Source organism: Melospiza georgiana, chromosome 3 (genome assembly GCF_028018845.1).
Source record: "Melospiza georgiana isolate bMelGeo1 chromosome 3, bMelGeo1.pri, whole genome shotgun sequence".
NCBI classification, from domain to species: domain Eukaryota; kingdom Metazoa; phylum Chordata; class Aves; order Passeriformes; family Passerellidae; genus Melospiza; species Melospiza georgiana.
This window is the reverse complement of record NC_080432.1, coordinates 62,684,639-62,697,058: the sequence shown is the minus strand read 5'-3', so window position 1 is coordinate 62,697,058 and position 12,420 is coordinate 62,684,639. Positions and strand designations below refer to the sequence as shown.

At 37.7% G+C, this 12,420-nt stretch overlaps 1 protein-coding gene across 3 annotated transcripts in view; it reads right to left on the bottom strand.

Moving 5' to 3' along the window:
- The window catches only part of PDE7B (phosphodiesterase 7B), a 166,185-nt gene that overhangs the window by 19,143 nt on the left and 134,622 nt on the right, over window positions 1-12,420 (bottom strand). For all 3 annotated transcript variants that reach the window (XM_058019799.1, XM_058019798.1, XM_058019797.1), the window contains 2 exons: window positions 2,213-2,364; window positions 884-947 (listed from right to left, as the gene is read on the bottom strand). In XM_058019799.1, the coding sequence (XP_057875782.1) occupies window positions 884-947; window positions 2,213-2,364 (216 nt within the window). The remainder of the gene's footprint in view (window positions 1-883; window positions 948-2,212; window positions 2,365-12,420) is intronic.

Genomic DNA, 12,420 nt, shown 5'->3' with positions numbered 1-12,420 from the left:
AAAAGTTAGTAAAAACCCCAAACCAACCAACCCATACTACACATAAACAAAGCTTGAAGGGAGTCTTTTCTTATTTAATGTAACTCAGGAAGGAAAATAAATATCTGTATGAAGAACATATGGAAACTAACTTGGTCTTGACTACTGAGCAGGGGCACGGAAAGATAATTTAGAAGAACTATGGTTTTGCTTCCCAGGCAATTTGCAATCCTTTTCACTCTTCACTGCCAGTCACTCAGCTGAATGAGCCTCTAAACCAGCTTTTTTCTACATCTTCTGCCCCAACCAAACCTAATTAGACTGGAGTGAGGAATGAGGGATCTCAATTCTCTGAGCAGTACAGAAAGGGGAAAGGTGTGATCATTACTCTCTCTAGCAGTTACCTGATCAAGGGGTAATGTCTGGACATTTGTGGAGAAGGGGGATGGTTTACATTTGTTTAGAGAAAACATTTCACAGATTTTTACTCTCTAAATAAATTTCCTAATTTTTGCTGCTGAACAGAAGCAAGGGTATCTTCACTCAAATGTCTTTAGTATTGATAGAAATTGACAGATTATGGAGATCTGGATTTATTATATCTAACAGGTATATTTAAAGTGGCTTGGGAGTTTCACAGGCAAATGAAACAGAAACATCTCTTGAAAAGGCGATAACAACAAATGTAGAGGATTAGATTAGTACAAAAGCACACCTGAAACATTGTCCTATAGTTCAGGAAAAGCCTGAAAAAGCTCCAGGATGTGATTTTAATAGAGGTTAAATATGGCCAATTTCTCTTCAGTAATTTGAACTGGAAACATTTAAAAAACAATTAATTATGGATTTTTTGACTAGTCATATATGAGACAGAGTAAAATAAAGACTTAAAAAAATTACTTACCATTTGTCAAGCGATCAAACAAGAAAATGTCAAAATCCCACATTCCCACTTTGGATAACATATGCTGGAAAAAGCAAATGTGAAAAGGCCAGTGACTGGTATGTCACACTGTAAAGCAGATTTTTATTATTATTCCACATTAATCAGTCACAAGATTGGTTATTACAGCTTTAAAGTTTTTTTTTTTGAGAAACCTATAGAAGTCATATTTGAAATATCAGAAATCAGGTTCATGTGGCTGTACTGCAAAAAATATCAGTTGCACTTTTAACTGAGAAGGTTTTGAACATAACAGTAAAAATGCCTCTAAATGGAACTCAAAACAATGAATAATATAAACCAAAATATTATGAAAATATTCCCTTTTACTGTACAAATGCTTCATTGTTTCTTCATGTCCCCAGACTTTCAAGTGCAAATTCTCTTAGGTTTTAAAACACTTAATAGTGTTTTAAAATCTTAGCTCTCATTGCGAATATGAGTTACAATGTGCTAAACAAAGAAGTACACAGGAATAGCTTTTATAAATTTAGATACAGTGCTACTGTTAAGCCCACTCAGACATGCCGAGGAATCCATCATTACCTACAACTGCAGTGCTTTTACAGCTACATCAGTTGAGTCAGGAGACTGATTGTGGACTACCTTTATGACCCACAGTGATGTGTGTGTGAATGAAATACACATTCACTCCCATCTCTAATCTACATTCAAGCAGTTCTGGACTCTTAATTTCTAACATCTGCCCCATAATCTCCTCCAGCAGAGAATGAAAATCACCTGGGCATATAATCCCAACACCATCAATTGTGAAAGTTTTGCTAGAAAATACCATTCAAAGTAAGTGTAAGAGCTGCAAAATAAGATAATTATATTTTTATCAGTGTGAAGTTCGCAGTCAATGCTCCACACTTCCTAGCCTTTGCCACTATGGAGAACTATTGTGGGTTTCCCAACAGTTATTCCATAGCAGATGAGAGACACCCATCTTTTTTCAAGTGGATAAACTAAATGCTGTGTCTGGGCTGCAGTTAAATCAGTAACTTAACCTGAAATCCTTCATTCTTTAAAAAATCCACATTATAATTTCAGTTGTTGGAATCTGAAAATGCTGAGTAGATTTAGCAACGTTTTCTGTTGCTTTGAGACCTAAGCCTTTAAGGCTGTAACCACAAATGAGGAATGGACAATCTGTTTGTTGAGAGATAGGCACTAACGTGGGTCATTTAAGAAAGATCAGTTAGGAATTTGGTTACCTGAAGACTAAAACAAAACTGACACTCTCTGTAGTATTATTAAAAGAAGTGGAGAGCTGGAGACCTGTCTTACCCTTGCTTGCCCAAGGTAGTCCTCATCCAGTAGGTAGAGAGAGGCTTGTGGTACAATTCCACGCAGTAACCGGGATGCATGGAAGTATCTCTGGAAACTTAACAGTCTTTTCACTTTCTTCTTGGTGCCGACTTCCCCTGAGAGTGCACTATCTGTGAAAAGCAATCAGCACAGAAAGCATCAAACCCGAGGTGATGGATGACATTGTCAGCTTAATATGAGAAATACCAAACACTTTAAAATAGTAATACAAAAATCATGGAGTTCACACTTCTTGCCAAGCCACATGAAGGAGCTGTATTCAAATCACTTCAGCATAATATATTTGTTTATTTTAGAGAGGAAATATGTTCCAGGGAAGAGGATACTATTGTAGGTTTTGGAAGAGCTGAGTTCAGTACACTGCCTGCCACAGCCTTTAATGTGATCCAGCTCAGTCACTGGCAGGAAGGGGGTGATACATCTCCTACCTGCAGGTGTTAGGGAAAGCCTAAATGACTAGGCAGAGCTAGGTACAGGAAAGCTGCTCTTACCCTCTCTGCCTCTGTTCCCTAACTATACACCTGAAAATAACATTAATTACTTTGATACCTCACAGGAGGTGTCATTGGAATATATTAAAAATTGCACAGCACTACGAGGTGATCTTGGGTATAAAATCAAAAAAATCATACCAAAAGAGAACTTAAAATACAGTTTGAGAACACAAATGTGTGATCCACCTTTGGAAAAGGAAATAAAAGAGAGAAAGAAATAAGAATAGGTTCATAATCCTGCTGCATTGTCTGCTGTCATTTCTACATATTAAAGCAAATTATAAATGAAGAAAATATTTCACCTGTGCAATGAGGAAAGCAGATATATTGAGATAATACAGGCATTTCAGGTTACACAACAGAATATGTTCTTTTCACTCGGTACCAGGATAATTCTAATTCCCTAATGCTGTATTAGGAGATTTTCATATAGGGCTAAATGAGACACAAAAACCAAGGCAGTTTTTATACAGTGATTAAATTACTAATTAGAGTAATTAAATTACCTTATTGTTAGTAAGAAAAATATGGAGGCTTTCTAAAACTCATAAAGGTATAGGGTAATTTCATCTGAACTTTTAATAGAACCTCACACTCAGCTGTGGTGTTTTCATTTTGCAGTCTGGTATAAGTTTTGGAAAAAAGAGAGGACAGAAACTGGACAGCTGGCCAAAGGTAGCAAGATACAATACAGTTTATTTGTAAGACAAATCTTGTAAGAAACTGAAGATTAAACAGTCCTTTGAGAGAAAAGTAATGATTTCTTTGTAAGACAAAGTTTTATTTGTAAGACAAACCTTGTAAGAAACTGAAGATTAAACAGTCCTTTGAGAGAAAAGTAATGATTTCTTGAGATAAGAAGCTCCATAGCAATGCACTGGTTTAAACAGAGCTCATGAAAAATATCTACACACTGAAGCTGACTCTCTGTTTTCTATTTTTCCATCTCTTTTTATGGAAAAACACTGAATGTTTGTTCTACTGTGACATTAAAATATCACTTTGTCCGCTGTTTCTATGGGTGGTATTATTCTGAGAGGATTTCCAGAGAAGTCGCTAAGGTTTTTTTGGATCATGGATGGTTCAGGGTTTGATTTCTCTAACAGCAGCAAGCACCCTCTGTAGCAAGCTTCTTCCTTATTAAGTAATCCAACAGCTACTGAGCGGCACCAAGTCAGTAACAACATCCAAAACACCCATCCTTACATACTGAGGAGCAACAGAACTTCCAACACCAAGTAAGCCTCATGGTTCTCATGAGCAGCCCAAAGACTTCACTGAGTTTTAATAATATAAAAGCACAAAACAACTTCATTGCATCTTGACAAGCCATGTGGTTTCCAGAATGAAAACAGTAACAACACCACTACTGTACCAGCCTGAAGGTCAGGTTTTCATTTATGATGTGCCGGCACCTGCCTTGATTTTCTCACACATTTTAAAAGCTGGAACAATTTCATGGCCTGTTGAAGGAGTGACTAATGTAGGTGTGAACAGTTACCCAGTGGCAGCAACACGTGGAGGAACAAGTACACTTGTTTTCTTATTTCTTTTCATTTATATAGGGCTGCTATGAAAGGGCTGGCATTCAATTTAATTCCTGGATAACAAAACACTCTTAAAATTAATTCACTTTTAAAACTTCTGTTAGCTGTTTCTTAACTTTCCAACTTTCCTATTTCCATCTTAGCCACAAGCTGTCACTACTTTCAGGTAACAAGTTTAAAATTTAAAGTACAAAAAAATTCACTTTTTAACATTAAAAATTAGAAGTTGCTCCCACAAATTTTAATCTAAGTTAATATATTTTTTTTCAGTTAAAGACAGATGACTGAAATCACCACCTACACTCTCTTAAACTGTCTTTAAAACTCACACATAGAGTTGCTGTGGATGATCTGAAAATGAAGGTTTGGCCTCAGTCCCAACAAGCAGCTGTACATTGGATTATGAAGAAGTGTTTATTTTATCCTTTGGATTACCAGATCATTTCAGTAGCATAAATAATACTTGCCAAAGCATGAACAGGTCAGATGGAAACAAGTAACTTCTTATTACGAAACATATTTTCTGAACTGAACCACCAAACTTGCTGCCCATTGCTCTGTATGGTTGTCATGGGTCTCAATTCAAATTTAGTTATCAGCAGACAGCGCCTCTGAAACCTGACTTGATGTTTCAGGTGAGCAATGTACTCTAATATATTCTACAAAAAAGATTACCCACAATAATCTGTATTTTCATTCATAAGGGAAGAAGTTCATAATACTGATTCAGAATTGTAGCAAATGTATTTTCAAAACTGGGCTCTTGACAGGACAGCCCAAATCCAGCACTGCAGGCTATCCACATGCAAACTCTGGATGTCAACTTAAAAGAGTATCATGATCCTTTGGGTCATTTTAGTAGTAACTGATTTGCTTTTGACTCACAGGACTTATCAGCTGATTGCTATGACCTATCTCAGATTACTCTGACATCCACAATAATGTTTTATTTTGATGGTGTCTTGCATAAAATTGGACTGACGCTGCCCTTCTCTGAGCACAACACACCCCAAACAAGTATAATCTCACTAGCGTTTTCCCTTTCCCCTTCCCATCCGTGTCAAACAAAAAAAAAGGAAAAGCACAACTATATGAAGTTGAGGGAAAAGGGTAAATTAGAACAGAAGAGCAAAAGGCAATTCAGCCAAAAGTGAACACTTAAATTCTGCTCTCAGCTCAGCAGTTGCATCTGAATCTCCCAGAAGCAAAAAGCCATTCCCAACATATGGGATCTACCAGCTGACATAAAATCAAGATGCATTTTTAAGATGAAATTAAGGATTTATGTGAATGACTTACAGTAAAATGCTGAACGTACTATTTTATTGACAACCATAAATTTCAATTTAAATAATAAATATAAAATTTTGATGATGACACATGTTACAAGTCATACCGTGCCTTCAGATGAAACTGAATTGCAAAGTAAACGAATCAAAAATATTACTGCAGATATCCCTGAACTTCAGCTTTGGAACTATGGATACCAGAACATATGCTATAGCATCTGGTTAAAGGCCATGATCTGCAAAGGTCATATGGGAAGGATTTAGTAATTATGGGCAATTTTGAAATGAATGTGAAAGACAAACAAAATGTCTTTTGTTTATACCCATAAAACTTCCCTCCAGAACTGTGTTTAACTTTAGTCATTGTGGCAACTTTTGAATGTTTTGCTTACCTAAAAAACTCCATCTCTTAAAAGATGCCCATTCTCATGCTACGGAGCGACTGCCTAGCGGAGGGTGGCAGAAACCCTCCTTTGTACACTGCACAAAGCTACTGTATGGATTACACAGACATCTTGTATGAATTACACACGTGTTTACGGAAGTGCTTGTGCAAGCATTCCTCACAAAGCTCAACCTCTGCCTTCAAAAGCTCAGCTGGCCTGAGCTCGCAGCGTTTCTCCTGTGTTTTAGCAGGCAACCAAAGTGGCTGCATTTTTCTCCAGGTAATTTGACAGCCACATCACGCAGGCACGCACAGCCAGCAGACCATGGGTGATGTCTGCATTACTGCTCGTGGCCCCCAAGAGGTTAATAAGCTGCAGAAATCAATGGCTGCCTTCTTTCTCCCAACACAGCTCCTCCAGTTACACAGATCTTCTCGCCTTAAATTGATCTATGCCTCGCTACACACCAACCTTTGTTATTTCAGGAAAAGAGTTTTCCTGCACTGGGAACTGCTACCGGTTTTATTTCGCATTTCTTTCACACTGCTGCACTAGCACGTGCCCACAGGCAGCATGAATATAAAAATGATGGAGGTTATGCTAACAATGGTTGAGTTAACATCCAGAAATGATCACATAAATCAAACTTGGACAAGGGTGTACTTAACTCTGCACCAGACATTCATTACATCGTTACTGTTCTTTCAAAGTAAACAACCTTTGTTATGCATTCAAATAAAGCCTCTGAGTTTTTCTTCACAGTACTGCCTTTTGTTATTTTATTGCACTTCAGCGTACAATAAAAACAGGTCACCCAGCAGCATGAGTGGATAAAAAAAGGGCTTATTAATTTTCAAAATGAATGGATTCAGAAAAGAGAAATGTTTTTTTCCTCTTCTTTTCTAAAGGATGCAGAATAAATCAGGTCCTCAAGCAGCTGCCTTTGATTCATATAATTTGTAATACCCTTTCCCCTCTTCCAAGGATGCAAAGGCATTTCATACACAGCCACTGTATGCCTGAAGACCCAGGCAGGACTGGTGGGAAAGTGCTGGGGTATCTGGGAGATAAGGTGAGAGGGTGAGTCCTGCAATTTAAGGTCTGGACAGCCTGCAAACAGCAAGGACTCTGGGAAACAATTTGTCTCTGGTCACACAATTTTACCACACTGGTTCCTGGCTTGACAGCTGGTTAGAAAACTTCTCTTTGTGAGCCTTTGTGAGAGATATGTAATTGACTTGGGAAGAATAACTGGTGTTTTTCCTTTTTTTGCACATAAAACTATGCCATGCATTTACATCACCTTTACTGAAGTCTTGTTTGGCATATTCATTGCATGCTTGGTTGCTGAATTTTTCTTACACAGGCGAGTGCATAGCACTAATGATAGAAAAAAACTGCTGTGCCTTCCTACTATCTTCTTATGTTACAGACTTATCAGTGTCCAAAAGACAACAGCAGCATTAGTGTGGGTAGTTGAACTAACACCGGTGATCTAAAAATTAATGACAAACTTAATGTTTTAAATTTGAATTTTGTAGAATGCACTTATCAACTAGAAGAACAGAAAACCTCTTCTCTCTGCACTGTCTAGGCCTTCCAGATACATTTCACCTTGTAGTCCAAATAGCCTTCAGAAAGAAAACACTGAGGTTTTGAGGAAAGGCCTGAGAAAATGCACAAGCCACCAGAAGCCTATGTGGAAGGACTGTCACTTAAAAGCTTTCAATCTGGTGTAGAAGGACCAAGGAGCTTAGATGAATGCCTCAGTTCTATGTCTCAATCACCTCTGTAAGAAACTAAAAAAGATTGATTCAAAATTAGCAAGATTGTGTCAATTTTATCATCTGAATATACACTGGTCACTGCAACTAAGAAGACTGAGATGAAGACCTTGCTCTATACCCTATCTACAGATAAAAAAGTGTTGTTCTGAAATCTTGTAAATGCAGGAATCTTTCTGAGACTTCCTCAGACTACATGGAAGCCAAAAAAGTTGTTATAAACACTTTGTTTTTACCTGCTTCTCCAACATCTAAAATATTCTTTGTTCCTTGACTTCTGAAAAATTCGTTCTTAGAGATCAAGTGCTCTCTGCCAGCTGCCATTGTTTATTTAGGTTGCAACGGCATCATTTCTCTTTAGAGAGGCAAACTTTTTTCAATGAAAACTTTTCTCACAGCAGAAGCTGTGAGAAAGAGAAAATGACCCTGAACACATCAGAGAAAAGCAAAAATTTATAAGTACAGCAAAAGAAGTTTAAAATTTTCTGCTTTAGAGTAAAAATTTTGTTCTCCAGCCACATCCACAAGCACACAAAACCAATGCAAAGCCCTGCTTAAAGAGGAGTCACTTGTGCTTCTCTGGCTAGAGTGAGAGGTTCTGAGAAATCACCTTTCTAGGTGACCTGGCTCTGGAGTTTCCACTTCTTTGAACATCACTTGAAGTGATGGTGCCTCGCTACAGCTGAATTTCCAACTCATGAAGTTCCTGCACAATTATTGGCATTTTGAGAAAGACTAGTCACGCAGTTTCCTCCCCATCCCAAAATACATTCTTTTCGATACTGTTTGAAAGAAGTTAAGAATTATGCTGATAATTCCACTTATATACTAAATAATCCTATTACAACAAGTTCTGGAGAAATTAGGGTTTCAAAGACCACTTAAATAACAGAATATTAGTCATAATAACAGGAAGGGGAATAGATTAAATCAAAATTTAAGATAAATTCAGATGTGTTTCTTATCAGAATTTGAAGCCTTTATTTGGGCTATCACTCATCTTTATGCAAACAAACACTTTGGCATCATTTTATTAAGCCTCCTCCAAGTTCTTAGGAAATGGCATGTTATTTTCTGGTTTGTCACAATCTCATTATCATTTCATTATGAACCTCTACTTTGACACTTCAATCTTTGTACAGCAGTCAGGACCTTTTCTTCCTAAAACTGTTAATGTTCTATGGCTGATTACAGTTTCTCCAACAGGAAACAGTGCATCCCCTCCTCCTTCACTCCTCTTGAGAAAAAACAACATAACCTGTAATAACAGCAAAACCCAACCTTCATTTATCACTTTAATGATCCCTTCTCCTTGTTCTCTCTCTTCCTCTGGTCATTTGGAAAGTATCCTCAGTGTTATCTTCAGTAGATCCTTTCCCTTTTCTAATCAAGGAAAAGGAGGTGGGGTGGCAGAACAGGTCACGCATCATTTGGCAGCTTTTAAAGGGACATCTTCAGTGACTGAATCCCAACTCTGTACTAAAAAGTAAGCTACAGTATCAGGTCAGTGTTTGCTAAGACTCAGTGTGTGAAGCACATGCAGGCTTTTTGTTTGTTTTGCTTGCTTTTGTTTGTTTTGAGTTCTTCTGACGCATTCATAACCCAAAATGATGGATTTTGTTGGCATATGAGGCCATGTGCATCTATTGGTTTTACATTCTAGCTTTCATTTTTCTGCAAGTGTGGCATTAAAGCTAAACAAGGAGCATGAATAGCAGGAAGTCCATTATACTTTTCAAGCAAACTCTGTTATTAAATTTTGCATATAGCATCGCTTAAAAAATACAAAAATGCAAACTCTTCCTCCAAAAAAAAAAAAACCCTTCCTATTATTTGATGAAAAGGGTGAACCAGATTGACTTCCAATGATACAAAGAATTTTTTAATATAGTGAGGGGTTACTGGAAAAGAGAACATTCTCTGTGCTGAAGTATTAAGAGGATTCTAATTTCTCTTCCTTGAATAGGTAACTGATAGCAAGGCCACAGGCTGACCAGTTCTGAAAATGCTCATCCCATTCAAACAAGCTAATGTGATTAAGAAGCCTATGTGTCTTAGGGATGATGATGAGTATCTTTTGGATAGGTTTATCTACAAGGAACTAGGGGAAGTATTATGCAGAAATAATGCAGACCTCATAAGATCTCTCCCTTTCTAATTTAAAAACCATCTGGAACTTTGGACTCATCTCCACAGGCTGGGCTGAGTTCTGAGTAATCCAATCAGCCCTTGAAACTTCCTCACAAGACTTTAAGTGTCCTAATTTAACCCAGGTCAGAAATATCTAAAAAAGCATCTCTCACTCCCACTTCTTTTTCTAGCCAAAGGCAACAAAACAAGGCGCTTAACCAAACTCTTTTTAACCTCACTCAATTGGGTTCAGGTTACTTGATGGTTCAGTTTTGGCTTGGTGGCTGTGGTTAAGTTTTATTTTCCCTGGAGATGGGCCCTACCTGAAAGCCCTGGAGTGTTCAAAATTCAAACCCAAAAATGAATGTAAATTTTGCAATAGACCCTTCTGTAGACAGGCAGAAACCACAGATTCAAATGTCCACAGACTTTGGTTCTTTGAGATGGAGACATTTTCATGACTTTGTATCTTCCCTTACTGATCCTGACAACATGTTTTATTTCTCCAATACCTAATTCATCACATGTCTGCAAAGTATGTGATGAATTCACTTTATTTGCAAACAAACTGAAAACCAGAGTATTTTGCTTGACTCAGAACAGACACAAATCAAGGACAGAGATGGAATGTTACCTAATATGACCATTTATCACCATCTGGAGTTAGAAGTATATAATCTGTAATAAATTAATTTGCCATGCTAAGCTTAAAGCAGGTGGGGCTCTTTGGGACTCAGCTTCTGCTTGCATGACAACATCAGGATCCTAAGTAATACAGAGACATACCTTTGGAATGTCTACAGACATGTTTTGATATTTTGCATATTCTCAGATCCCACTCTGTGTTCCTGCTGTGCAAGGTGTAAGAAAACAGGTATCTCTCTGGGTAACACCACTTGGGTACAGAGACTCCAACTTGCAGGTCACATATATAAATACTGAAGTGAATACTGAAGAAGGGAATCAAATATAGTCAATTAAAGGCAAATAATTTTGTTGTTTGCAAGCCAAAATTTAATCCAGATAAAAGCGTAGCATAAACAAGATGGGAACGGGAGAATTTAAGTCTTAAGAACCTTGTCTTCTGGCTTGCTTGACAAGCAAACTTCTAAATGGCAAGTTACTTATCACAGCTGTAATCTATGTTATTTTGTTACTCTACTTGATTGAACCTGGCAATAAAACAAAGTATCCAACATAATTTCCATAGGGTGAGGTCTTGCTTACTGCTGCATGTTTACCTACAAGTCCAGATTAATCACAAGGAATTCCCTCAAACTTTTGAGTTAAGGCAGTGAAGAAGTGGACTGTCACAGCCACCAAAAAAACCCCTCATAATGAGATAATAAAATCCATTTAAATCAATGCATATTAGTCACTAGTGAGATCTGCTTCAATGACTCACTGAGCAACTTTATGAATCAGAGAACTAAATTATTGCTTACCATAGCTATGCTCCTTTATTCCTCATATCCAAAATATACTCTGCTAAAAGGAAAATTGGATTAATTTTCACTGCAGAAGTGTTTTGAATTCTAAATTATTACCCTGCAAATATTTCATTTAACTCCTTTTCTGTCCTGTGAACAGTAAGGTTCATTTAATTCACTGAAATGTGGAAGTGTCAATGAGTTGCCAACGTCAATTTTGACCTGCGCCAGGTTCAGTCTTAAGCTTGAGCTACCCAGTTCAGAGTCAAAATTTCCTAAAATTTGTGAGGTTTTGTTTGGAATTAATTGAAGACAAAACTATCACCCTATCTTCCCATAAACCTATAGGGCCGTGCAAAATTTGTATCTCTTATTTTAGGAGTCCTCCCTCTGCTGGGGAGGAGCTGCTACACGGCTTCCCCTCAAGCTTCTGACCGGCTGCCATCAACAGAGAGCAGAATCTGGTGGGTCACACAGGTCTCCACAACATTCACTCCTCAGAGAACAGAACCAAGGAGTTCTCAGTGACACAGGGGTATTTTGCACTCAATTTTGTATTCCAGAGTTATTAAGAGTCCCCAAACCCACCAGTGCGGCTATGCCTAGGAAAGCCTGCAGCTAGGCAGAGGAAAGACAGGAAGACACTAAAGCCCTGCATCTCCCCCAGAGAGGACTCTGAAAAATCCTCATGGTCCTGAGAGCCTGGCAAAGACAAGGTGAAGCAACACTAACTTTCTATATACTGCAGAGTCACCGGGGGAATGTGTAGATGGCATCAAGAAGCCAACATTAGTACAGTTGGCTTTGATTAGGGCTACAGAAGATCCCATTTTCAGAGTCAAGGAAGTTTTCCTATCCAAAAAGACTTCATGGTGTCTTAAGTTACACAGAGACTTTACTGTAGGACTCCAGAAAAAACAGAAGATATGGTCTAGTCAGTGTTAACCCTTAACAGACAAAGTAGGGAAACATCCACTAATTTGACTGAATCTGCACTAAAAAAAGTTACATATAAGTAATCTTTAGTCTGACATTAAATATCAATACCCTGGTTTTTTTTTTACATGTGAATTTACATAATGGATGTCAACTTGTTCAAGAATGAG